Genomic DNA, 27,518 nt, shown 5'->3' with positions numbered 1-27,518 from the left:
GTTTAGTTTGACTTTTATTTTTTTCATGTCAAACTATGCTGTTGTTCTTATTTGTCTAATATTTTTCCTTTTCCCCATAGACCATTTGGAGAACCACAATAGATAGAGGGCTACCAGTTGACATTGAAATGATCAATTACAATGGTGAGAATATTTCCATTGATACCTCCAAGTTGATGATGCTATTGTAACATTTTCTTTCCCATTAATGAGTATCGCGCTCTTCACGACTCCCTCTAGGTTTAACACCGCTGCACGTAGCAGTTCTGTCTCACAATGCGGTCGTCAAACAGCTCAGCTGTCTGGAGAATCCTCACTCCTCCACTGCAGAGGGGCTGATGCAGAGGAAGTGGATGTTTGTTGAATGTATTAAGACTCTGTTTCTCATGGGTGCCTCCCTCACCACCAGGGTAACTATGACAACTTTGGCTCCCCCTTCTGGCCATTTTAAGGAAAAGTATTTGATATACTGTATATATATATATATATGAATTGTTTTTGTGTTTTTATTTTGCATTATGGTTGACTGTGGTGGAAAAGACTTGGGTCAGAGTGTCAATGGCCATTTATATGTATTTTTCAACCTCTTTATTAAAGGTCCAGTGTGTAAAATTTGAAGATAAAAGGTCAGGTCAGTGTCTCTGTTGTCCTGCAGTGTTTTTTTGTCTTATTTCGTCCGACCCCAGGATCTCAAAAGTGGACGGACTTGTTTTCACATGGCTTCAGAGGAAGCAAACATGGAGCTGCTGCAAGTGATCCTCAACCAGCCACTCTCTCTGCCCATCGTGAACTTTAAGGTTAGTAACAGAGATCGTAATTTTATTTAAACATTTGACATAGAACTAAGTTTAACAAATGCAACATTTATGATTTAAAACATGGAACACAGAGACTCACAATAATGTACTACTCTTATAAACCAGTGGTCAGCAACTGGTGGCATTGTGGGCCAAATCTGACTTTTTGTTGTTTCCTTCTCTTCACAAAAACAACAAAGGCATGAGTATTTATTCTGGAAAAAGTCCAAGAGCAGTTTTAAGACACAAATAACATTCTGTGGCAAATTTCAGCTACTTTTTCAAACCAACACATCTTGTAAACTTGCCATTTTTGTACAATATTGAATAGAACATAAGAAAGCAATGTTAGTAGGAAATAGAAAACAGCCTTTGCCTGAGGAAATTATTATGTTGTGGCCTGATATTCAATCACTAACAAAACATTTTTAAAATTCTATGTAAAAAAAAAAAAAGAAAAAGAAAAAGAAATATGTGTCTGTGTCTTTCAGACTTTTAGTGGGAACACGGCGCTGCACATCGTCTGTTCACTGCACAGCAACAGGAGCCAAGTGGAAGCCGTGAAGCTGCTGATGAGAAACGGAGCCGATCCTGGGAGCAGGAATTTTGAAAACGACCTTCCAGCTCAGCTGGTGCCTGAAGGAGTCACTGGTAAAAAGGTAGGTTCTGTCACAAACGTACAAAGGTATACTGTGATCATTCAGGAAAAAATGCAATAACACTACCTGGTAATGAGATTAAATGGTAGGATTGTGATCATGTAGCAAAGGAACCAGGATGTTGTGAGTGACACACTGATGATTTGAGCTCTGTCTTTCCTCAGGTGCGGCAGATCCTGAAGGGAAACATGCTCAAGCTTAAGTAAAGCTCAAAATCACTGTCAGTCAGACAGTCCACTCTATCTAAAGATTTGCCAAACAAAAGGCAAACGCTGGTTGTTTCAGTGAAACAGTTGTTCGTTACTAAGTAATGTACTTTATTCGTCTTATTGTTTATGTATTGTTATTAGGGTTCGAGCAACAAGGTTGCAAGAACCCTCTTGAAACTGGAAGGATTATTATTATTATTATTCTTATTATTCCTTAAAGTAAATCGCCTTTTTGAGGCCTTTCCCATACCCCAAAACTCACAGATTTTTGTGACCGCATCAATCGTGGTGTAAATTTACGTCTGAAAAATGTTCGGGGAATGTGCGTTGAAAATTGAATGTGGGAGGGGCCAATAAGTGCGGCGCCACCTGTCCAAATTCACCATGACCAACACAAATATCGCACATGCACGAAATTCGGTACACATGTGTAGTGGGTCAGGATGAAGAAAAAATTACATTATGACCATGATCCAAACCCAACAGGAAGTCCGCCATCTTGGGTTGATTGGCGATTTTTTGGCGATTTTGGCGAATTCGCAGCAATGGTATTTGAACTAACTCCTCCTAGAGTTTTCGTGCGATCACCTTCAAACTTGGTGAGGTCCCTGTGGACCAGTTGAGGAGCTCACGGTATCAAAATTTTTTTCAAATGTCGCATGGCGCGCAAGATAGGGGGCGGCAAAGTTCGTGATGATTCTGATGTTTCGCATCAGAAAAACAAAACTCTTATAACTTTGCGATGGAAGGTCCGATCCGAACCAAACTTGCTATGATTGATGATGGGCCATGGCTGAAGACGTCTATGAAAAAACGGTGAAGTTTGAAAACAGCGCCTCCTTGTGGTGAAAGAAAATACACAAAAAAAAAGTTTTTTTACGATTTCGGGAATAACTTTTACACAGATAATCGTACCGCACTCAAAATTGGTGACAAAAGTCAAAACACATGGTAGATGATGCGTGATCAATATGACGACAAATCGTTTAACGGTGTTGCCATGGCAACGACGCAAAGTCGGATTTTTGGGACAAAAAATCAAACTGCTACAACTTCGCAAATCCTGGTCCGATCTGAACCAAACTTGCTAGGATTGATGATAGTCCGGCCCTAAAGACGTCTATATGAAAATATTCAATTTCGAAAACAGCGCCCCCTGGTGACAGCAGACAGTATGACAGCTTGTATTTCAATTATCTCCTCCTAGAGCTTTTGTGCGATCACCTTCAAACTTGGTGAGATCAATGTGGACAAGTTGAGCATCAAAAGTTATCAAAAGCTTTTTAAAATATTGTATGGCGTACGAGATAGGGGGCGCCAAAGTTGGAGATAATAATAATTTTTCACAACAGACAATGAAACTCTTATAACTTTGCGACGGAAGGTCTGATCCCAACCAAACTTGCTATAGTTGATGATGGTTAGTTGCTGAAGACGACTGTGTTGCTGAAACGGTACATTTTGAAAACAGCGCCTCCTGGTGGTGGTAGAAAATTCTAAAAAAACAAACTGTTACAACTTTGCCAATCCTGGTCCGATCTGAACCAAACTTGCAAGGATTGATGACAGTCCGGCCCTGAACACGTCTATATGAAAATATTAATTTTCAAATACAGCGCCCCCTGGTGACAGCAGACAGAATTACATTTATAGTTTTTGATGCTGCTCCAACAGGGATTGTTGTATCCACTTGAAACTTAGTATGTGGGACCCCAGACCCTTCCTCAACATGTCCGTAAAAGGTCACCTCCCTACAGGAAGTGGAACGCCCGAAACAGGAAGTAAAGTCTTACATTGTCCGATTGACACGAAACTAGATATGTGAGTTACGGGACCTTCCCTGAACATGTTTACGGAGACGCCGTTGACCGAACAGGAAGTCGGCCATTTTAAACAGGAAGTGCCCTCTAACTTTGCAGTACATTGTCCGATCTGCACAAAACCTTATATGTGACACCAGCAACCTGTCCTGAGCATGTCTGTAAAAGGTCACCTCCCTACAGGAAGTGGAACGCCCGAAACAGGAAGTAAAGTCTTGCATTGTCCGATTGACACAAAACTAGATATGTGAGTTACGGGACCTTCCCTGAACATGTTTCCAGAGACGAACAGGAAGTTGGCCATTTTAAACAGGAAGTGCCCGCTAACTTTGCCGTACGTTGTCCAATTTGCATGAAACCTTATATGTCACACCAGGGACCTGTCCTGAGCATGTCTGCAAAAGATGACCTCCCAACAGGAAGTGGAATGCCCGAAACAGGAAGTCAACTCTAAGATTGTCCGATCTGCACAAAACTTGATATGTAAGACAAGGGAACTTCCCTGAACACGTTTACGGACGCGCATTTGACCGAACAGGAAGTCGGCCATTTTAAACAGGAAGTGCCCTATAACTTTGCCATACGTTGCCGATCCCCCCCGAAATTTGGATCGACATGTGCGGGGACGCCGCTGAAAATAACTAGTACTGAAAATAACTAGTACTGAAAATAACTAGTACCGCGCGCGGTGAATGAACGGGTGAGAGCGCGAGGCGCGCGGGGAGCCGTGGCACACGGCGACTCGCGCGGGTCGGCTCGAACCCGTTCAGAACCGCGCGCGGTACTAGTTGTTCAATGTTATTTCTGATTTAGGCATTAGCTGGTTGTAGTTTTTAAAATAATCACACCATTAATGATAAGAATTACATTTTATTACCTGAGGAAAATTTTGGTTAATTTTTTTTAAAAGGTTTTATACTTGGTTGGTGAGATTTTGCTGTCAAACATATGTTGTAATGTAGTGTGTTAAGATAATAGAAAATAAGAATGACTCAGAAATACTTATTAAGACATCAAGTGATGGCATAATTTGTTTAATTTTGTTTTTCTGAATTGTATGGGTAGATTTAAACATTCCATGTTGTGTGTATATATATTATTTTATAGTCTAATAAATCTGCTGGTGGAGGAGGGGTGTCAGTGATAATATCATCCTCCTCTATGTCTGTGCAAATGTAAGCAAATAAATGTAGTTCAAAGTGTAGAATGCATTTGGTTTCTATTAAACTTGTTGTTTGCATCCAAACTACATGACACTTGTATATGAATTAATTCATTCATCCACACTGTCTTAAGCCTTTCATGCTTATACAGCTCAACATAAGATGTGACTGAGAAAACAGGTGAGCTCCACTGGGGGTAAAAAAAAAATATTACTGTTCTAAATACACAGTAGTGACTAATGTAGTGAACAAACAACCTCTGGACTTCAAAACCTCTACCTTACTGACCAAGCCAAATGCTCACCAACTCAAAAAACCTCTCTTCTAGAGGAATCAAGGATAAATCTGTTGAAAAACTCCACAGAAAATAGCTGTTTTCTCTTGGGAAGAGTGATGAACTTATGTTCAAGTAAATGTTGTATCTCTGTCTGAGTCTGATGTTATCATTGTTCAGCTTATTTTTAGAGTGTATGTATAAAAGGTCATTGATGACATCTTCCCCGCTGCTCCACACCTTTACCGTTTCTCTTTACCGACAACACATGATGTTTTCTGACTATAAACAAGTGTGTTGCTAAAGCAGTAGTGTGATGAGAAGTTTTCTCCTGTTGTGGTAGCTCTTTCAATGTGATTCCATTTATGTTATTAAATCAATTAATTTCCCATCATCTGAACGAGAAGATTGAGAGAAGGATACAAGAGTATTTTGGAGATTCTCTCCTTTTAATCTAAGGCAGCACACAAACTGTCAAAAAATTCATTTCCAGTCAACATAATTGACAAATAGAAATATAGAAGATGCTGAAAAGGGAAGAGTCTCTTCTCTTAGTCTTAGTGGCTCAAACCACCAGTTCACGGAGGTTTTCTCTGCACGCTCACAGAAAGACCTCAGTGCTCATTTCTTCTTTTTATCCTGTGTGCTGGTGAACCACTGGTCCAGCAGCTTCTTGCTATAGTAGATTTGCCAGCCGTGCACCTGCACGGCGATGACGATCACAAAGTACATGACGGACACGGCCGAGAAGCCGAAGATGAAGCGGTACGCTTTGCCGTGGCGGTAAAGCTGCTGTGCCACGGGGAACATCTCCATGCCACCGTAGAGCAGTGGCGCCACGCAGAAGAGGCCGGCACTGATCATGGAAATCACCAAGTAGCTGATGTTGTTGCGAGGCAGTGCTGAGAAGCTGAAGATTGTGGGGATTATGCTCAAGAGGTAGGGATACTCCCACTGGTAGGGTGAGGCCACCACCTTGTGGGAGACGAGGCTCAGCTGGCTCACAGTTACCTAAGAGAGAAGAAATGTTGCTATAAAAATATTGTTTATTGTTACTTGAAATAATGATGTTTACAAATGTCTTGTTTAGACCTTATATTATTTTTTAATGATTTCTTTGTTATATGAAGCAAAGAAACCAGAAAACATTTACATTTAAGATGAATAAGTTGCAAATTTGTTGCAAATTTGACATATCTCAAGATTAGGGTCATGTGACTTGTGGTTTGTCATTACCTGAGCTGCCATCAGGACCCAGATCACGATATGGACAATGTTGAGTTTGCGGACTTCTGACTTCAAAGCGACGCTGCACGAGACAAGACAGAGCGGTGATGAGAAAATGATTCAAAAAAACAATTGCAAAAAAGGTACATTACACATTTTGCAAAGTTCATGTCCAACCAACCTCATCTGGTAGTGTGAAGCAACCCTTTCCCGGTGCTGGAAGTCACTGCCGTCTGTGCCTGCTGCTCTCGGACCTGCTCGAGAAGCCATGGTGGATGTCTGGAAGCAAAACACCGCAGCAGTCAATCAGTTAGCCCAGTGGTTCTCACACTTTTGTATTCCAAGTACCACCTAAGAAAATATTAAAGTCTCCAATTACAACCAAAAAATACAGTGGTGTAAATAGGCAGCTACAGACTTTTCACAGGAGGCAGATTTATTCCCAATAAGTTAATTTGTTCTCTCACCATCCTCCTCCTCCTCTTCCTCACATATACCTCACACACACTGGTAAAGTCACATTAGCTTAAGATGAACAAAAGAGATAAGGTGACTAACTATTATCTACTTCAAACCCTGAACTAAAATTCCATAGAACCACTACTTGAAAGCTTGCTTTGGTGCGAAAAAATCACGTGACATGACTGAAGCTTCGCGTAATGAAGGCGTTTTCGAAACAATTGTGTCTCAATTTGCCGATCATTATCATTTTCTACACACCGCGGTCAAAAGTCCTCCTCTCCACTCGGATCACATAGCCTGGTAAATGCAGTGGAACTGTATTTTAATATAGTACCATCACAGGAATCACGGAGATAGCCGATAACGAATAAGAATACAATTGTTATAACGACGTCTTTGAATACAGTCTGCAATCATTTATACAAGAGCACGAACTACAATTAAGAGAAATTGCTTTTTTATAAACAGATACTGACACAGCCTGCTTGCTAACGGTTAGCTAATGTCGGTCAAACGTATATATTGTTTGTTACGTTTTCTGTAGCATAAAATACGCGTCCTGCAACAGTTGCTGGAATGTTTTGTGGTAAAACAGGTGACGAGTGAAACACAGCAACGTACCTTGTGTGTCTTGACAGTTATAACAGTGTGAAAAGTACACGTATGTCGGCTAACACGGAGCTGACAGCGTTCATGCTGTGCAATGATGATGCTGTCAACGTAGACTTCCGGGTTATTTAGGTATCATTTCCGCTTGTTCTGGAAACTACGATGGAGGGTCAAACAACAAAGAAAAAAAATCTTTAGAAAGGAAGTCGTAATATTGTCACGCAGTCTTTTTTCTCCAGTGAAATTATAAATTTACGTATTGACAATAATTTTATTCTGTACAATAACATCTTTTATAGTTACCGACCCACCACTTTTATAAGCTCGTCATTTCACTGTTAAATATGCTTTTATTGTATTCTGTTTTTATCTTTTAAGTCAGATTGTTTATGTCCACCAATGTGGTTGTCACAGAGCCCATATATTTTTATGGAACTCTGCAATGATCCAGTCAAGACAAATGTTTTAATTTCTTTATTAAAAGTCACCAGGTAAAGAAACACAGGCCAAAATTAACATATTTAGGCACAGTATTGAATTTGCTTATGCTGTGCACCGTTGTCCAGAGGAAAAATAAATGAACACAAAAAAGGGAGGAGAATGAATTTCATTTAAAAATGGCACATCAACGGATTAAATGAACACAAAAAAGGGAGGAGAATGAATTTCATTTAAAAATGGCACATCTACGGATTAATGTAACAACTCTAATACACACACACATACATATATAAATGGATATGTGTCATTCATTTTTATTTTTGCACAGAACGTTTTTATTGTGCTCTGCATTTTGGAATGAATCCCTTAATTTAGAGTTTAACAAAAAAAACAGAGCAACCCCAACGAATCAGTAGTCAAACAAATAAATTACAGAGAATACTGACAAACTGACAAAAAAACTTTTTTAAAAAAAATCAATATTTAGTACAAAAACAAATATTTGGCATCAAATGGTCATACAGAAAGGACAGGATAACTTCCTAAACTGTGGACATAACTGTATTCTTGTTTTGGATTGAGATATGAAGTACATGAAGTACCGTCAAAACATTTAGTTGTATGAGAAACCGGCATTATTAATGTCATAAAAAGACAGAGAATAATTAAACTACATGATGATCCCAAATACACAACCTGAATTTGTGCTGCGATATCTGAATAAATGCACTGTACAATAAAACCATCCATTGTATATGCCCAATGTACAGTTTATTACTGTGAAGCCAAGAAGGAGTTATAAAAATGAATACAATTCTGCAACAGAAAGTGATACTGTTTGAGGAATTATGATGTGAAATGAAGTCATAATAAATGCACAATGTAAGCATAGAATTATTATGGCAACTGAAATATGTAATGTTTTGACTCCCAAACAGAAACCGATATGGATATGCTGCTTCCTATATGTCATGACCAACTGCCAGATGGTTTATCACAATATTTATATACATACTGTGCAGATGTGAGGCATATACTGCAATGTAAAGAATAATTCAATGAGGTTTGTTGCCTCTATGAAAAAGATTATTCTGTTACCACTTACTGTAAACTAGTTCACTTGACCCACATTGTACCATTTAGACAAAAGTACTTTTACCGTCATTATGGTACAATTTACAATTAAAATGTCATTAATGTCACGTTTCTTGAAACAACATTTCTTACATTGTGTACAACAGGTATCCAGAAAATGTTGAGTGCACATATTGACCAGCATAAAGTCCTGCAGCCTGGTCTGATGGCAGCTGCATATGCACAGTGTCTCCTTGTCGTAACGGGAGTACAGCACTCCCTGAAGCCTGATCCAGCAAGCCCTTTGTGTACTCATCGTAAGTGTACATTACTGGCTCATTGTTCTTCATGAGTGCCACCCACACATTACTGCCTTTGCAGTGGACATGGTATGCAAAGTAGTAGACTCCTGGTATGCTACAGGTGAAAATGCCAGTTTGGGGATTGTAGTCTTGATTACCATTGTGCAGAAGTTTGTCAAATATTACTGGAGAGCCAACAAGAGGGAATGGATTTGTGAGTTTAGCTGTGAACGAAGGCATCTCTACACCATTTCCTCCAATCTCACCGCCATTCTTCTGCTTCTTGTAGCTTTGTCTTTGGCCACTGTATGGACCAGTCACAGGGAGAATCTGTCCGAGGTCAGGAGAAACAGCAGGTGGTCCTGGAGGACCAGGTAGCCCAGGTTGTCCGGGTTGCCCTGGAAGTCCAGGAGGGCCACTGGGGCCAGGGTTACCTTGAGGACCAATATGACCAGGGGGCCCTGGCTTTCCATCACCAGGATAGCCAGGATTACCAGGTATGCCTAATTCACCTTTTTGCCCTGGCAGTCCAGGAGGTCCAATTGGTCCTCCTGGCCCTGTAAGCCCTGGAATTCCCTGAGGACCCTGGTGGCCTGTCTCTCCAGATTGTCCTGCATCTCCTTTTGATCCTGTTAATCCTCCAGCCCCAGGGGCTCCAGGTAAACCTCTCATACCAGCTTCTCCTTTTGGTCCAATAGGGCCTTGTAAACCTCTTGCTCCTTGTTGCCCAGCCTCTCCTGATCTACCAGGTTGTCCTGGAAGACCTGAAGGCCCTAATTCACCTTTAATTCCAGGATTTCCTCTCAGTCCCATAACACCATCATCTCCCTTTTGCCCTGGGAAGCCAAGACTACCTGGAAGCCCGATTGGACCTGGTGGGCCGGGCATACCACTAAGCCCACTAGGACCAATGACCCCCTGAGGCCCTCCATGACCTTTATCACCTTTAGGACCTGGAAATCCAGGAAGACCAGCATGTCCCTTGTGACCCTTAGGTCCAGGAAAACCTGGTTTGCCGTAGCCTGGCATCCCTGGACTCCCTGGTAAACCATGGGGACCTGGTTCTCCTTTACCTCCTGGGTTCCCCGGTTGACCTCTAAAACCATCTTGTCCTGGTTTTCCAATGCCTTGCAAGCCTGCTGGTCCTGGCTGGCCAGGTTCCCCAGGTGGTCCTGCCTGTCCTAGCTCTCCAGGAGGACCTGGCTTGCCTGGTATTCCTGGTTGTCCAGGTAGACCATTGAGACCAGGTTTACCAATGCCAGTGTTGCCCACTTGTCCACGTGGACCTGGTGGTCCAACAGGTCCTTTCAAACCTGGCAAACCAGGTAGACCAAATCCCCTTTCCCCCTTAGAGCCTGTGGGACCAGGTTGCCCAGGTGGGCCCTTTTGACCAGGCTCCCCTGGAGGCCCTTGCTGACCTGGGAACCCTTGTCCTCCTACTCTGGATATCGCAGGGAGTCCAGGTGGACCTGGAAGCCCTGCTGGCCCAGGAAGTCCAGTTGGTCCTTCACCACCATGAGGGCCCAGGTCACCTTTTTGTCCAGGCAATCCCGGTCCTCCTGGTTTTCCTTGTAATCCTGGCATGCCAGGTTTTCCTATTCCAGAATAACCCTGAGGACCAGGAGGCCCTGGCTTTCCTGGTAACCCTGGCAATCCCTGGCCTGGCGGTCCAGCAGGCCCTTGTGGTCCTATTGGTCCAGGGGGACCCTGAATTCCTCGTGGTCCCTCTCCACCAGGAACAGAAGGAGGTGGCCCTTTAGCCCCTCTCGGAAATGTTTGTCCTGGAAAAAGGAAACATGGATGAACATTGACTCAATAAATCAATGAACATTGATTATGAAAAACTAAATCAATCTGATCGGATATTTGTTTGTTATTCGTATCAAGCTTTGTGAGTGTATGTCAATTACATGAATTTGCTTTGAGTGAACATTTGATGAAGTGTGAAATGATTGTAAAAATGGTGAAAGTGGTCATTTCCTGTTGTATACAGTAAACATACATACATTTGTACTTTAATAAATCAAGTATTCATTTTACATTTTTCTTTTTCCTCACCTTTGCCCTCAGTCAGTGGCCTTTCTATGCCTTTTTGGAAAGGCAGGTGAGGAAGGCCTTTTTCAAACTGAGGCAACAATGGCATTAGTGGCATCTCGTTGCCCAGAAACTGTTGCTGAGGATACCCATCATTGTGCTGTGGCAGGGGCTGGTGCTGTTGAGGTGGCTGCTTATGTCCATAAAATGCACCACCATGGGCCAGGCGCAATAAACACAGCTGGAACACTGGGATGAGTAGATAGGAGAAGTGGAGGGATACAGCCTCCATTTTCTGCAGGGGAGAATTAAATAGAATTATTGTTTATTATACATTTGCAACAATAATAATTGTTAATAATAGCACCAGCTACTCCAAGGTGGTGGGAAAGGGGGGCCCCAAATCAAGATTCTGCTTAGGGCCCCTAAGGCCCAGGTCACCAGTTTAACGGGGACATTGGACTTGATGTTATTTTGTGACCAGCAGGCTGTGCTCTTCCATGTAAAGACAAATGAAGACATTATTTTGAAAAGGCAACAGGTTGGTTGGTTCTTATTAAATGCTCTGTGGTCAAACTTGAAAAAGAAGGAAAAGGCCCCTCTTTTCCTGTGTTTACACATGTGGAAGCCTCAGAGTCTCATATCCTTGACATGAATTACACAAAGCACATTACTAAAATATATATCATAATTAAGAGGGGCCCCACGTAGGCCAGTGTTGAGCACGTTTTTGATCGTTCAGACACATCTGTGCTAAAGAGGCCGGTTAAACTCTGCCAAAGAGAACAGTGTGAAAACAAACAGCGGAGGGTGAATGTGTGTTTTCCACCTCTGTGGCGTTTGTGTGTTCTGAAATAGAACCAAAGAAGTGAAACAATGGAAATATAGTCCTTTAGATATTGAAATCCGTGTCATTAATCAGCACCATCAATGTGTTGCAGATGTAAGAGGATTGACATGGGTTTCTCTGGAGGATGATGAATGTCTTGAAATCTGGCTACAAAAATGTTTAACATTTTGACGTTTTGGAAATATATAGTACTATAGTACTAAATAAGTACTATATTTAAATACTGCAAAAAATGTTGGTTGGTTCAAGCTAAATTTGGATGGATTTCTAGACCATGACTTGATGAATTTGGTATTACTTTTGTACTTGAGTACAATAGAGAGCCTGTCCTTTCTTGCTTTTACTAATTTAACATTTTATTTAAACCTTTTTTAACCCTTTCACCCGTTTGCACAAGTGTTATCGGCAAAATCCAGCGGGTTTTGAAAGCTGAGAAGTTGCACGTTAAAGCCGATGTGTGGTTATTACGGTAATGTCACTCGCGCTGTTGCAGGAAGCCGGCAATTCAGCGTCTTTGTCACCAGAGAGTGGGAAGAACACCTGCACATAGTTTCCATTTTTTGGCCTGTTTTTGGACACTGAGAGATGAAGACTAAAAAATATTATTGTAAATATGTTTTATACTGTTCAAATTTCAATTTAACACGCACAATCTGTTGCTCATGTAAGGCTACAGTGTTTTTCTTCATTTTAACGCACTTATTTTAAAGCACTTACTCACAGAACATTTTCAGGGTTCAGGGTTTATGGTTATGAAATAAGCAAAAAATCCAGACGGATATTTTGGACATTGGGTTAGGTGTTAAAGGGTTAAAGCTTTGGTGATTTTTATGCCTCTGTTTGGTCTTCATGAACAGAAATGATTTAACCTGCTGTGTCCTGCAACTGAAAACTGACAGAGCATTTGAAAAGAAGCATTTATCCCATCATAATGCTGAACGACGATTTTTTTTAAACAGTACAATTCACCTCTGAAACCTTTCATGGACGCGTCTTAGCGTTTTCAGTCATAATCCAGCGATCATTTCCTGCGCCAGGTGATACGAGACTTAAATGCTGCTATAATGACAAACAGTCACACACACATGGTTTTAAGTAAAGAAAAAGAGTACTTTTTCCTTCTGATGCATGTTCATCTGAAACATTTAAAACTGCACAGTTAAAAGTTGACGTTGTGCTCTTCTTTTTAATTTGATTTCAGTAAATTCTTTTCCCCTGGGAAATTGACAAATTCTCTTGCTTTTCAAAGTTTCCTCAGTTCCTCCCGTCAACCTGAAGCCTCTCTCTCTCTGGCCAGCAGCTCCCTCGCCTGCTTCCTCCTCTGCTTCCTTTCAGTCGCTTCTCTGGGTCTTTTCCAAAGCATGAGTGGGATGGTGTGGGATTGTGGCCACACACGGGACTCTGGCCAGGTGTTAGCTGCAATCCTGCACTTTCCTTCAATATATATACATATATATATGTATATATATATATGGATATGAATGTCAGGTTCCATAAACGTCTGGTTGGTGACCTTTCACAGACGGCTGGGATTTGTAACACTGCGCTGCCAAACACACGTGGTAGACATACTCTGGCCTTGATACAGTTGTGCAGAGACACACCTATTTCCTTGAGGAATGTCGGGACCGGGGTAATAAAAGCAAATAGAACAGGAGTGTCGAATTATGACAGTGTCTGTTTGGAACATCTGGGAGATAAATGTCAATTTCGAAACGGCGTGTGATGTAACGCAGGAGAATTGTGAGTGCGGAGACACGTGGAAGCTCGTGTTACGATGTTCTGCTACTGCGATCACAAAGGAGAACAAAGTGAGTCGTGGGATGAGGACAACAACCTGCAGAATGCATAGATCCTGCAGCATGGACGGAGACTTCAGAGCCCGTACAGCTAGAGAATATGCACATATAAGGAAAGTGCATAGAGGAGTTCTCTTCGGTTCTGTTTCATAGAGGAGTTTGGATCAGGAAAAGCAATCTGAAATAAATTTTCATAGTTCCATTCACAAATTTGCTTCACAATCTGTGTGACTGCTGTTAATGCAAATTTTGAATTCATGATACGCGGATAAATAATTCTATAGAGCAGAGATGTCAAACTGGTGGCCCGTGACACACATGTGGTACCCCCCCAATCGATTACATGCGGCCCACCACTTAAAATACTTTTATAATGAAAACGTGACCTCTTCTTCCTTTAAACACAGTGAGGTGATAGAATATAGACAGAATATTATACGAAATATATATATGTATATATGAACCTGTTAAGTGTTTTAGATACAGTTGTACACATTATTATTTAGTTGATTTCAGATTTATTTCCCCTTTTTTGCATCATAAATATATTATTACTGTCGAAACTAACACTTTTACTTTGAAATATCATAATGAATATCTTTTTTTTTATTGCCCAACCACTACTGAACATTTGTCCCCCACACACACACTTTCTTTCTCTAGTCCGGCCCCCTCTTGACCAGACTAGATGCTCATTGGCCCCTAGGTCATTTAAGTTTGACACCCCTGCTGTAGAGGCTGAGAGAATTTTTTGTTTTGTTTTTTTATCAAATCAGTAAAATGCAGCTTTGTTTTCTTGCCATGTGTTTAGTATATGGTGTGTAGTGTTCATAGCGTAGTGTATAGTTTTTGGTGTGTGGTGTATGGTGTCTCAAGAAATATCAGGCCGTCACACTTCATTAATTGTAAAACAAAGGGAAAAATTCCTTGTTGTTTATAGGTTATTATGTTATTATTTTACTGGTCCGGCCCACTTGAGGTCAAATTGCATTGTATGTGACCCCTGAACTAAAATGAGTTTGACACCCCTGGTTTATGATATGTAATGCATGGTGTATGGTGGCCAGTGTATGATATACATAATGTATAGTGGAAAAGAGTTGACCTGTCATTGTGAGTAAACAACAACAACTCCTGACAAACAACGCACAGACGACAGAAGAACCAAGAGTCATGGCGTCCTTACACTGGCTCTCACAATGTCCATTTCTTTTAAAGTTATTTGTGGCCTGGCTCGTGCTTTTACAAGACTGTGGGGTAGAGGATTCTTTCTTAATGTTGGATCAGGAGTCGGAGTGACATTAAGATCCAAGCACTACCTGGCGTGGCCAGTCAAGATGACGAATTAAAATAACTTTTCAAATGTACTCACTCTGGTACTGAAACAATAAAATGTTCAACATCTTCAGATAAAGTCCAAACAATGGATTGTGCCTCAAATATTGACCTTGTAAATATGAACATGATTTCACACATGGGGATGTTAAAGTCAATCGCAGCCGGTGTGAAAATCCTTTGTACTCGCGCAGAGAGCTGCTGTTCTCTCCAGACTAAAGAGGGAGCACATGCTTTGGCGAGGAAATGAGACAACTTCTGTAAAACAATCAGTCAGCAAAACAAAAGAGGACAGGTCGGCACTTTGAAACACATGTTTTCCTTCCACCTCCAAGGATACATCAAAAGGTTTCATGGCTTATCGAAACAAAGAAAAAGGGAAGACGCTCTTTCCATCACATTTACAGAATGAACTGCTTGAGTGACGGAGCTTCTGAAAGTTCAAAACAGCTTTGGCAGAAATTCATCTCAGACATTATTTCCCTTCCTTTCCCCTGGCTCGGTTCATTCTGTCTCTGTTTCTGTTATTATATGTAATGTTTACAACGTCTTCATCTCTGGATTGTGGTGTAAAGTTACAGTGCAACTACAGTTTTGAGTAGTTTCAGGGGGTTCCGTGTGGACGGAGATATTTCCTGAAACGAAAAAGATCGTTTCCGTCCGGACGTGGCCTAAGACACATGTGGAAAAGTAGTGTTTTGGCCACAAAATACACATCTAAACAGCTTGTTTTCATGACGAAAACTCTCTGCTCTCGCCTCAAAAATCAATATCCAATAAGTGTTAAATATTTTAAATATAAACATAAGTAATAAATATTTTTCCCCATCACCTGCCTCAGAAAACATTACTACTCTTTGCTTTACAGGATCATTTTGAGGAGATCTAGAACCACCCAAATTATCAATCAATAAATGTCGTTCTGGGATCCTTCATGAGTTAGGATTACAGATAAAGTTTCTGACAAAATAGATGAGACAGTTTATTTTGGGGTATTTGGGAAGAGACAAGGTCCAGAAGTTTAAGGATTGACGTTTAAGGTGTCTGAGACAGGGTAGGGTATAATGATGACTTGAGATTCTTCTTCCAAAATAAAGTAAAATACGAAAGAAGAGTCTCAATTATATCTTCATTACTTGGTATGAATACACACGGATGTATAGAACATTTTTGATTTAACAGAGAAAATAAAGACACATCTGTCATTGTCCTTGTGTCCTTGAAATCTGCAAGACGGAATCTTTCAAGGCCCCTGCAAATACTGTATACTGTATCATTGTAGAGCCAGTTAAAAAAAGGGCTAGTTAGGCATTGGTTGCACTAAAAAACTCCTACCCATTACTCGTACATGTGTCGTTTTTGGTTCAATTGGGGCTTGTAACAGTCAGCCATGTATACTACACATTTTTGTTGTACATGACATCATCTTTCTATTGAAGAAGAGCTCAAACGAGTGAGGCATTCAGTGGTAAAAGTCACTAAGTTACACTACAGTTATTCAGCAGACGCTTTTATCCAATCAGCCAGGGGTGGAGTCGAACTTGCGACCATGATGTCTTTCACACACAGGGTACCGGTCTTAACCACTGAGCCACTCCACCCCATTAACTCCTTACGGAAATGTCTCCTGATGTTACAAAATCAAGTGAGAAGTAGAATCTCGTTTCTCCATTCAAATAGAGTTCTTTTTGCCAGTGGAGTCGCCCTCTGGTGGTGTTGATGGTCTGGTCTTGTTACTCAAGGAAGGTGGAACTAAAACAAATTTACTGGGCTCAGCTGTGTCCTTCACATCCCAGCAAAACAAAACCCCAGGCAGCAAATATTTCTCAAGTGACTTCCTTGCTCATTTTCTGGAGTTCCTTCATCTCGTGCCTGACCTGCATTTTGATGAAAACTCCTCAGACAACTCCAGCTCCTCCGTGATAATCCGGTGCAACACAAGAGCTCTCGCTCCCCACAGCGAACGTCGGTTCCTCTGGAACACGTTTGGCTCCGCGTGGTGATGAGTCGCATGTATTTTATCACCTCCAGCATAGCTTTTGAAAAATAATCAGATTTCCACTTCTCCTCTCTTGAGTCTCCTCTTCCTGACTCATTCCAGATGGAGGTGCTTTTGATAAACAAATGATGAAGAGCAGAGGCATGTCATTGCTTACAGATACGGCTGCCAGTCTTAACCGCTTGTGGTCAGGCCTGGTTTATGTGTCTCCAACTAAAGGAAGGTCGTTATATATGAAAATTGAGGGATTTTATTATTAAGAAGTGTAGGAAAAATAGTGATGGGAAGTCCGGCTCTTTTTAAAGATTCGGCTCTTATGGCTCCCAAATTCTCTCTCTCGAACCCAGAGTCTTCTATTTTAGTCTAATTTAACAATTATGAATGGTTTGTGTGTTGGTCAGCAGTTTTTTAATCAGTGTTCATAAAAAATCATAAAAGCCTTATTTTAATACATTTTATTCATTACAAAAAATTAAGTTACTATTTTTTTTTGACACTTTAATGAAACCTTTAAATGAACAGCTGAACACAGGACCTGCACCTAGTATAACCTAACCAACCTAACCCTGCACTCTAACCCAATATCTTTGAAACTGCTATGGTTGTTGTCGTTTCTAATTCTATAATTAATTTAATAATTAATTTACTTTCTTTTTACAATATATATATATATGTATATATATATATATATATATGTATATATGTATATATATATATATATATATATATATATATATATATATATATATATATATATATATATATACATATGTATTTTCAAAATGTGCAAAGTATTTGTATTGATTTCTTTCAATGTTGCCTCTGTGTTGCTTTTAAATGTTTCTTTGTGGATGAAAAGTGCTTAAAATAAAACTGTTTCCACTCACTAATATGAATCAGATGTTTAAAATAAAAATAATTCCATGAAAAGGTTCTCATAAACACTGCATATGTATATAATAGTAGCACTTTACATTAAAGTACACTAAAAACATACATTAACACACTAACTATTATTGTCAGTGTACTGTGATGTAATGTGGCCATTAAATGAGTTGTTCTTTTCCCACTTCCTTTTAGATTGCACTCCTAACCCAAAGTGACTTTCTCAAGCAGTAATTTTAGGAGATTTTTATACCAGATGCCCTTTCCTGATGATGTATGGAGTGAATGAGGACCTTGCTCAGGGGTACCCCAGCCCCTTGATTCAAACTGGCAACCCTCCGATCACAAGTCCAGTTCCCTTCTGCTCGGCCTTGAGCTGCCCTCTTTTAAAAGGGGCATATTCAGAATACTAATATCTATGGACAAGTAAAATCTGCCGCGGTTATGAATAATAACGTGGACTTCAGTGTCCCTGGAGGAATGTGCACTTTTCTGGTTTGTGATTATGCTTCTATTTCAAATTGAATTAACTCCACAAATCATGACAGACCACTGGGCTACAGCAACAACAATCTCTCCGTTTCTCTCTATATATAATATGTACAATTTTTTTTCTTTTTCAAGCAGCCGGATCAACTGAAACAGGGAATAAAAATGTCTATGGCTACGTGTTTTCAGTCTCCCCTTAACATTTTTAACAGCAAAATGAATCAAAAATACTTGTAATATTTCAGTCGGTGTGGCGTGGAAAACACACACACACACACACACACACACTGAGGAATGCAAGCGAACAGCTAACAACAGTAGCATCCAAGAAATCTGGGGAATGCACCTGTGTGTGTGTGTGTGTGTGTGTCCTTTCCTCAGGACCCTTGGTCCTAGTGGAGACCAGAACCTGGCCCTAATGAGGCAGAACCTCCGTTCTCATTTATCGAAATAAATGGATGCCAATGTAGTGACCTCAGAAGAATCGCTTAGTTATCAACACCCTAAACTTGAACAATAATCTTTAGTTTAATCAATAAACAGAAAACTGACTTTCCTATGGAAAAAAGTAAAATTTGTTACCTTTCTTAAAACTACAGTTTTAATAAAGGTATTCATACAGTCATTTTATAACCCAAAACAATTTTAAATGAATAAAAAAAAAGGTATACTACTGTATACTATAACCTAATCGTACAGAAGGTCATATCCTGACCAATCTAACTGCAAGCAAAGCCAAAAGTGAGGCTGGAGCTTCAGTAGAGGGCACCATTTCTATTCCACTGACAGTTGTATCAGCCTGCTGGAGGATTAAATGCTCTCTGTGTGTGCTGATGACGATGATTTAAACACTTTAGTAAAGTGGTGTTCTTCTATAATGAAGTGTAACTGGAGATTAGCCGATGCATCCTGTGGTATTTTCCATCCACAGGCTCAAGAGCAACACGTCGATCCATCAAAGCTGCATTATCCTCACAGACCACAAGTCATATTCTCAGCATATTCTGGACCTGGGGCTATTTTCCTTCTCTGAATTCACAGCCATTTACATCTGCGAGCAGGTAATTTATCCTGCCTCAGTCACTGAGCAACTTTTTCGGTTTCCTCACATCCCAGCTTATGTTGGTGGGAAGGGAGAACTCTGAGCTTCTCTCACATTATGTCTGCTTGCCTGCTCCAGCTCCTCTTAAACCTACTTAGCATTCCTTCACACCTACTCTGTGTCTCTGCAGAGTGAAGGTCGCCATCGCAAATGTTTGCAGCCTTGAATTCACCAAAGCTCAGGATCTTTGGGCAAAGTTTTAAACTGATTTTGCAAAGAAGAAAACAAGTGACAGAGCCGATCGGAACAAGGACCTCTTGGTCTGTATTTATAGAACACTTTCCTAGTCCTGATGACCACTCAAAGCTGCTTTCCAGCTGAGAGAGCGCAAGCATAGAAGATAGCAGCAGTAGTACTATTGGGGGATCTGGCATGCTTATATCCAATAATACATTTTAAAGCCATCGATATTGTGCATACATCCTTGGAATAAAGGATGATCTATTGTGGTCACAGGAAATGCAGGGTCCACATGCGATTGGATCACGGACGACGGATGTTAATACCGCGTCGAAACTGGGCTTTTATGCTTTTATTTATCAAAGTCCTTGTGTGCATCACATGTGGTTCTACTGAGTGCTGCACTTAACTGTAACCAGTTAATGCCTTACCCTAACCTAACCACGACTAAAATGCTACCTCAGTCATTAATCAGAGCATTAGAAATAAAGTTCTGCCTCATTTAATCTGGGATTTGGTCCAATTGAGGACTAAAAACGACACCCACACACATCTACACAGCAAAGACTGACCCAATTCTAACCCTAAACCCAAGTCTTAACACATAAACAGCCGTTCTGAGGTGTGACAGTACCTGAGGAGCAGCCAAAGTGTCCTCACTTTCACAAAATGTCTTCCTCTTCCTCTTCCTCTCACACATACACACACACACACACACACACAGAGCCTGAACGACCTGTTCACCCATCTCATCACTGACAGATTTTCTCCCTCCTACAGTTCTGGAAACCACAAGCCACCGAATGTCTGGCCACAATTTTCATTTCAGGCAAAGATCGGAGGGAGGGTGGAGAATTATTTTCCTATTAGCTCTGAGCTCTGTCAAAACACAGTATCCGGTGTCAGTGGACAGAAGTTAAAAGCAACTCAGAACTGAGAGGCACTTCAGAGTTTCACATACTTCACGTCTTCATCGAGAGAAAGCAATCAGTGGAAAACACGGGACGACGCACTTTAGAGCTTATTTTACACGACGCGCTGCACTATCTTGGGCGGCGGCACAGAAACGCTCGTGCGGTTGTCCGGACTTTTCCAAGCTTTTACTTTTAGTGAGGGTCTCATCCAACTTTTCCCCTGAACTTCCTGTGATTTTTACCACATTTCTACTGACCCCCTCGCACTCTGGTTCTCAAAGGGACACGCCGCTGTCTGGTGATGATTATTTTTACAGGCAGCAACGGAGTTTGGCTACTAATCACATCTGATCACTTATGCTGCACATAAACCACAAACTCTGGGGGGAGTTCTGCCACTTGCAGCTGCATAAACATATTTTGTGTAAACTGTGTAAATCAGAGAAGAGGCTGCATGTTGTTCTCCTTCTTCTCCGTCTGAGTCTTTCCAGTGAACACTGACGGAAAGAAACTCCATTCACACGATTATTGTATGCAAGCACAGTTTTAAAGTGAGTGTATCTACGTTATCTTTTTCATTTAAGTTGAGGAAAAAAAGCTATTTATGATCGTCAATGTGTTCATCATCATAATCTGAGGAAATGTACATGCTTTGTCATAGTTTACACACAGGCCTGCTGCCATAAGGTGACTTAAGGTGAATTTTCTGCCCCCTCTGTTTACATTTTGCAGCCAACATGTGTGTGACTGTAGTGCAACAGAGGAAATAAGAGAAATGAGAGTCAAACACAGTTACTATGTTGATGACATACTCATTTTGACTGAAAGTAGATAAAAGTGCTATTAAATGTTTTGCTACATGTAGGTTATTTTGTCGCCTATACTCACACATCACTTCCTGCAAGCAGAGTGGGAATGTCACCCGGTGACACGACATCTAAACACCGCTAATCAACATTGTGTTGACTCAACTGACAAAAGTCTGAGTGTAACACACATTTGTTCGATCTTAGCTGTTGACGCCTAATTTGCAGATTTTTCTTGTAATGAATTCATTTTGGTATTTCTCTACTTTGTTCTTTCACCACCGCCCTTTTCATCATATAAAGATATCAACATGGCAAGAGAAAAAGCAACGGCACAAATTGACCGTGAACACTTCAGAGGACTTCCATCATCCTGCGATGAAACGCTCTTGCAACCGAAACACACACAGGACAGCAAACAATTTAGTGCAACTGGGCGAACGAAAGTTTCCAGAGGAGCTGTAATTGGTGGGCACGGTTTAATATTTTAAAAATGACTAGCTGGTGATTATATGTTGTTTTGAGAGAGAGTTTCTCAGGGTTTATTGCTGGAAGTTCCACTTTGATGGTTTCCCCCCCCCCGAGAGGATTTTGAAACTCTACGTGAGGCGCACTGTCCAACAAGTCATCAGTCATTATGGTTTTCAGTCGTCCGCCGTTTCCAAACTCTTACGTCTCTGTGCGCATATCAATTTATTGAGATCACTGGGATCAGTTTTACAGGCTCACTGCAACATGCATAGATCGTCTGTCTTGTGACGGCCGTTTATCTACGACGGCGTTCTCGGGAGGCTTAATGCGTTACGCAGTCACACCGTAAAATATGCCACTCATGGAAGAAATATAATCCTTCCCTTTCCTAGTGTCCAGATGTTTCTGCGGTGGAGTATTTACGAGGCATAATAAGGAGTCCGACTCCGTCTACTAGGAGTTTAGATAAGGGATGCTTTGCAATAAATCTGCAGAATTTAAATCTGTAAGTGCAGAATCGTGTATATAAATTAAACTACCACTTGCTGGTAGCTAATGCGAGAGAATAATCACTTGGTTCTTGATTTACAACGTGGAACGACCACAGGAGTGATTTAGGATTCACATTTTGAGGCATCGGTGAGGCTGCGGCGCGCTGCACGGTAGCAGAGGTGGAGTGTTTGGACACATGGCTTGACTCGCAGCTGCGGGATCAAGAGACACATTCTCTCCGCGCTACATAAACACTTCCTGTTCAGGAGGTGAGAACTTGCAATGTGCAAGACGGAGACAGAGACAGAGACAGAGAGGAAACACAGTCGTGAGACGTGAACAGTAAGAGCCTTGGATAAAAGCAAATGTCACATTTTATTAAATTTGGACTTTTCTTTTTAAAGGTCCAGTGTGTGTAACAATTAGGAGACTTTGCAGTCTCACCATTAGATGGCACTAATTCTTACACACTGGAGTGTAAATGGAACTTGGCTTGTAACCAGAGGGTTACCGGTTTGAGTCCCTGCCAGGTCAAGGGCTGGGGTACCACTGAGCAACACTCCAAATTGACCCAAATAATGCAGACCATCCGCTGCAACGACCCCTAGAGGAGGGAGAAGTCGAACGGAAAAAAAATTCATGTTAAAAAGAAAATGTCAAATCTGATACGAGCTATCCTAAATATAACATAAAAAGTCATGTTATCGGCTCTTTATTTCTTCTTTATGGGAGCGGAATATTTGTTACACAGGTGGAGCGCTCATGATTTTGACTTGTAAAGTTCTAGACAACTTGTAAAACTTGAAAGTGTATTTTATGTTATTGGATCCACGAGAAACCAACTGTACACTCAGGAAAAGAAAAGACTGAGTGTCCTTTGAAGGATTACTTGACTAAAGATATACAAGGGTTATTCTGGGGGGAAGGCCACATGGATGGTTTGAGACTGTGCAATATATTTTATTTGATTTGTTGTTGTTTTTAATCTTTGGGTTTTGATTGTGTTTAATTTTATTTATTTATTTAATTGTTGGTTTGTCACCTATCAAACACATTTTCTGAGCATCTTATAGCATCTTATAAGAACGCTGTGTTGTTGTCCTCAATACTTGAGCCGGTTACTTAAGGGCTAACGTGACTGCTGACCAGTGAATGCCTAATGATTTTGGTGCGGTGGTTAAAAGAAACACTTTTGAATACAGTAAATGTGTGAGTGGAGACGATGTCAATAGCAAAAATTGGTATTGGGCCATCGCAGGTATTAATCCACTGTGAAAACCCCATGAATGTCCAATTATTACTTAAAACAGTCAGAACCATTGCCCAAGACATTTAAGTTGAGTAAATGTGGCAGTCCATAGAGTCAGTTCCTGGCAAGCACATAGTTTTGAAAAGCACAAGAGACATTTTTCTCCTCAAAAAGCCATGCAACTGTACTCTGTGTGTAGTGTGGCTGTGACTGATTATTTACCTCACCTGGAACAGTTTTGTACAATGCGACGATGTAGTATTTATTTCAATATCCCAGTGGCAACCTGATCATGACACCACACACTGAATAAACTAAATAAAATGTACTTTTTCTACATGTGAAAAGACACATGCAGACCAAATATCATCAAAAATGTGGACTAAATGATCAAATGTCGTCTATATCATGTAAAGTTTCATTACAGTTGTAGGTATTTATAATAAAGTTCATGGTAAAACATCACGAATCATTTAGATATATTCAGTGATAAAGGTTTGTAAAGGTGTACTTACAGTGTCTGTTGCACTATTTGTCACATCCTGGTCAGAAATGACAAAAATCTGTATGCATATATTGTAATTGGTGTAATAATTAATAATTTAAATACTTATCATTAAATCTTTTCTCTCATATTTAACATTGTTTTATCATCTTGTTGTATGCTTATTCTTAAATATATATACTTTATATTCTTGTCACATTTTATTGCTTATTCTTGTTCTATATTCTATCTGTATTTTTTATATCCTCATTTTTTTTCAATCTTTTTATTGTTTGTTCTATTTCTATTTCTGCCCTTATTGCTTATCCTACTCATATTTTGCGTGGGTATTTTTACATTATTATTATTTTCCTTACTTTTTTGCTAATTCTATTCATATTTTGCGTTTGTATTTTTCTTCCTAGCTCTAAAAACATCCTCAAAATGCATCAATTACATGTTGGGAGGTCTTGCGGTCGATCCAGACTTGCTGCCAGTTTCATCACCTCTTCCAAAATAAGCAGGTAAACATCACGTCCCTGCAAGCTGAAGCTTTCTAACATCTGCACAACACTGTTATGTGAGTTCCCACTGTGCTAATTTAGTGTTTAACACTGATTAACACTATTTTTGCTTAGACCAGCAGCCCTTCACGCTGACTTTAAGAGCTGTGGTGAATAAAATCCATCAGAAAGTTAATCGTCAGACTCATTTAACCTCAACTGTGTGAGCTCCTCTCACCACATTCTACCTCATTAGGAGTTTTCTCTGTGAGAAAGAGAAAAAACAAGAGCAAAAGCAAACACTGGGAGGATAGATCCATGAAACCTGACCTCATTGGAGTTAAAAATCCCTTTTCTACATCATGTACTCCACCAGAACACGTCTCCTGTCATGCTACTCTTGCATGCAATTTATTCTAACACATTTCTCGCTCACATGCAGCAGAAAAATGAGGTGAAAAAAAGCTCCATTCGAAAAATACTTAAGATTGTGATAAAACTAAAGTGGGTGTGAAGCAGGGATTCCCAAATGCTTCCTGGCAGGTGCACACTTGGATACTCCGTGATCAGCTTGTGCTAAGAGGCTAAAAGAATCTGTGTGAAAACGTTCACGTCTGCGTGTTTTGGGTCAAAAATGCGGAAAAAAACTTTAAAAAAAAGAAAGAAAAGATGCCTAAAAGATTTTCTGAAACTTTCCATCTCTGAGTCATTTCTCAGCAAAGTGCTGCCAAGAAAGTCTCTTTTATGAAACGGATTCTAATCCTGTTTTCCTCCTATTTATGTGGAATAGTGGTGCAGTTAAAAAACCTCAACACTGAATCCTTTTCTTCTTCAAACACTGGACGAAACAGTGTCTGCATTTTTTCCCCCTTTTCTTGAAAGACTAAAATTCCATTAACTCTTGCTTAATTCTATCAAGATGCTGCACCACATTTATTTGTACCAAAGTTTTTATATGTATATATATACATGTGTGTGTGTTTCTTTGCATTTGGAAAACTGTGACATTATCACATCTGTGAAAGAGGATGTTTAAAGAAGTCAAAGAAATGATTTTAATTTCCGCTCTGCCCCTATAAACATTCCTTTTCTCGTGTCATGCCATCCAAAAAAGTAGTTGAGATTGCTCCAAGAATTCAAAAAGACATGACTTTGCCAAGAGAGAAGGGGGGAAATGTTCAAATCAAGGCACAACATTGCAAGAAAAACTCAAAAGTGTCAACTTGACTATGCCTTTGCAGCCTGTGATTGCTGATTCTGCACAAAAACCATGACCAAACAAGACATGAAACCCTCCAGTGCCAGTGTCAAAGCATCCCTTACCTTAGTGCTGCTGTTGTGCAGGGTTGGAAGTATCACACAGCTCTGAGGGGTTTGCGTCAGACGCTGAACAGCAGCAGCTCCGCCGAGGGCTTGGCTTTTATCTGCAGGTGGGTGGAGCTGCCGGAGCTTGGAGAGGAGAGACGAGAGAAGCTCTGGATCTGGACATGTATGTGAGAGAAGGGAGGGGAGGGGGGGGAGAAACAGAGACAAACATTACTGCAACTACATGTTTGCAGCATCTGAGGCGAACACACACAGAAGCGAACTTCCCATTCAGCTGCACGTCCATATATCAGAAAAGGAGGAAAGATTCTTGTTTGACTTGGAGCTCACATTGCATTCTTTGCGTGCATAAAGATTTAAGGGAATGGTCTCACTTTGGTTTCTCCAGCGCTGGCTGAGGTCAGGATGAAGCGGGATGAAGGGGAAGGGTTTTTGTGTGACTACAACAGTACTGCACACAGTAGTTGACAACAATGTCACCGCAAGGCCCAGTTACAAACAGTTCACATTGTTGACACGTGTCCTTTTCATTCGGACATTTAAAGGTCCAGTGTATGAGATTTAAAAACATTTCACACGGAGTATGTTTGTCTTCCATTTGACAGACGTCAATAATGACGAATAATGAATAATTGTTTTAATTAGCACAGAATGAGCCCTTTAGCTTTAAATCTGGAGTTGATCCTCCACGCAGGCCACCATGTTGGACCACCATGTTTTAAATGGACAAACTAAACCACCTTTTGAGCTGTAATGCTAACTGGCAGCTAACAGGTTCTCCTACAAGCTTGGCGAAGAGTAGAAGAGTGAGGTGAACTTCACCTGCAGTATTGCATCTCCTCCAAAAGATGTTGCTAAAACCCTGCAATGTACAAAACATGAAACATACACTTAGTTTTAAAACAGTAACTTCTCTTATGGTTTTTCACTCCATTTGAACATTAATGGTAAAATAATGTAAGAAAAGTTAACAAAGGGCAATGTTTCAATCTCACACCACATGAGTGCATACCAATGGTTAGCACTTAACTAAGCATGGATTGAGCTAACCAAGGACTTAGCTAGGGCAATGTTTTCCATCTCACACAACATAAGTGCTTACCATTGGATAGCACTTAGCTAACCAAGTTACCTAACCAAGGTGTTAGCCCTTAGCTAACCAAGTTACCTAACCAAGGTGTTAACCCTTAGCTAACCAAGGTGTTAGCCCTTAGCTAACCAGTTAGCTCAGGGCAATGTTCCCATCTTGCACCAACTAAGTGCTAACCACTGCACTAACCAATGACTTAGCTAATGGATGTGTAGGCCTTTCACAGTAAAAACAAGTTTTTGGTCTGAAAAATCAAAATATATTGAGCTTGTGTCCAAAGTTCAAACTTCACTGAAGGGACAGGGAATTTATTCACTCACAAAACAGCTGGTTTACTTTAGAAGAATCATTCTTGGTGCTTTTGTTAGCATTGCTGTTATAGCTCTTTAACATGCAGGACATGCTTGTCTTGTAAATGTCCTTATGCTGCTAATACATGATTGTGTGATTGATTTGCAAATGAAAAAAGCCAT

At 40.5% G+C, this 27,518-nt stretch overlaps 3 protein-coding genes across 4 annotated transcripts in view; 1 reads left to right on the top strand and 2 right to left on the bottom strand.

Annotated features, from left to right (window-relative positions):
• The first annotated feature begins 6 nt into the window (after window positions 1-6).
• Window positions 7-1,798, top strand: LOC122783834 (NF-kappa-B inhibitor zeta-like). Its single transcript, XM_044048724.1, has 5 exons — window positions 7-144; window positions 241-410; window positions 687-797; window positions 1,289-1,456; window positions 1,621-1,798. Exons 1-5 carry the CDS (start codon window positions 129-131, stop codon window positions 1,660-1,662), a joined length of 507 nt encoding a protein of 168 aa, XP_043904659.1. The 5' UTR covers window positions 7-128; the 3' UTR covers window positions 1,663-1,798.
• Window positions 1,799-5,349: 3,551 nt separating this feature from the next.
• On the bottom strand, window positions 5,350-7,337 carry jagn1b (jagunal homolog 1b). 2 transcript variants are annotated; one of them, XM_044048714.1, is made up of 4 exons: window positions 7,233-7,337; window positions 6,331-6,500; window positions 6,159-6,231; window positions 5,350-5,933 (listed from the first exon to the last, which is right to left on the bottom strand). In XM_044048714.1, the coding sequence occupies exons 2-4, from the start codon at window positions 6,417-6,419 to the stop codon at window positions 5,544-5,546; spliced, it is 552 nt and encodes a 183-aa protein (XP_043904649.1). In that variant the 5' UTR covers window positions 6,420-6,500; window positions 7,233-7,337; the 3' UTR covers window positions 5,350-5,543. The 2 variants fall into 2 exon arrangements, with proteins under 2 accessions (XP_043904649.1, XP_043904641.1); XM_044048706.1 differs by having other exon boundaries at window positions 6,331-6,428.
• A 342-nt stretch (window positions 7,338-7,679) lies between these two features.
• LOC122758737 (collagen alpha-1(VIII) chain-like) overlaps window positions 7,680-27,518 on the bottom strand; it is a 25,394-nt gene continuing 5,555 nt past the window's right edge. The window contains exons 4-7 of the mRNA XM_044013041.1: window positions 26,778-26,817; window positions 25,953-26,110; window positions 11,096-11,366; window positions 7,680-10,818 (exon numbers count right to left, since the gene is read on the bottom strand). Coding sequence (XP_043868976.1) covers window positions 8,885-10,818; window positions 11,096-11,366; window positions 25,953-26,110; window positions 26,778-26,817 — 2,403 coding nt within the window. The 3' untranslated portion in view covers window positions 7,680-8,884. The remainder of the gene's footprint in view (window positions 10,819-11,095; window positions 11,367-25,952; window positions 26,111-26,777; window positions 26,818-27,518) is intronic.

This window comes from Solea senegalensis, linkage group LG2 (assembly GCF_019176455.1).
Source record: "Solea senegalensis isolate Sse05_10M linkage group LG2, IFAPA_SoseM_1, whole genome shotgun sequence".
NCBI classification, from domain to species: Eukaryota; Metazoa; Chordata; class Actinopteri; order Pleuronectiformes; family Soleidae; genus Solea; species Solea senegalensis.
The sequence above is the reverse complement of the archived record's forward strand: the minus strand, read 5'-3'. Positions and strand labels throughout refer to the sequence as shown.

Bases quoted from the DNA above. Each gene is read 5' to 3' on its own strand.
- jagn1b (XM_044048714.1), bottom strand. From the start codon at position 6,419: ATGGCTTCTCGAGCAGGTCCGAGAGCAGCAGGCACAGACGGCAGTGAC. The intron at 6,232-6,330 runs GTTGGTTGGACA...TGTCTCGTGCAG, and splicing joins GCTTCACACTACCAGATGAG to CGTCGCTTTGAAGTCAGAAG. The intron at 5,934-6,158 runs GTAATGACAAAC...CTTCTCTCTTAG, and splicing joins GGGTCCTGATGGCAGCTCAG to GTAACTGTGAGCCAGCTGAG.
- LOC122783834 (XM_044048724.1), top strand. The intron at 798-1,288 runs GTTAGTAACAGA...TGTGTCTTTCAG, and splicing joins TGCCCATCGTGAACTTTAAG to ACTTTTAGTGGGAACACGGC. The intron at 1,457-1,620 runs GTAGGTTCTGTC...GTCTTTCCTCAG, and splicing joins AAGGAGTCACTGGTAAAAAG to GTGCGGCAGATCCTGAAGGG.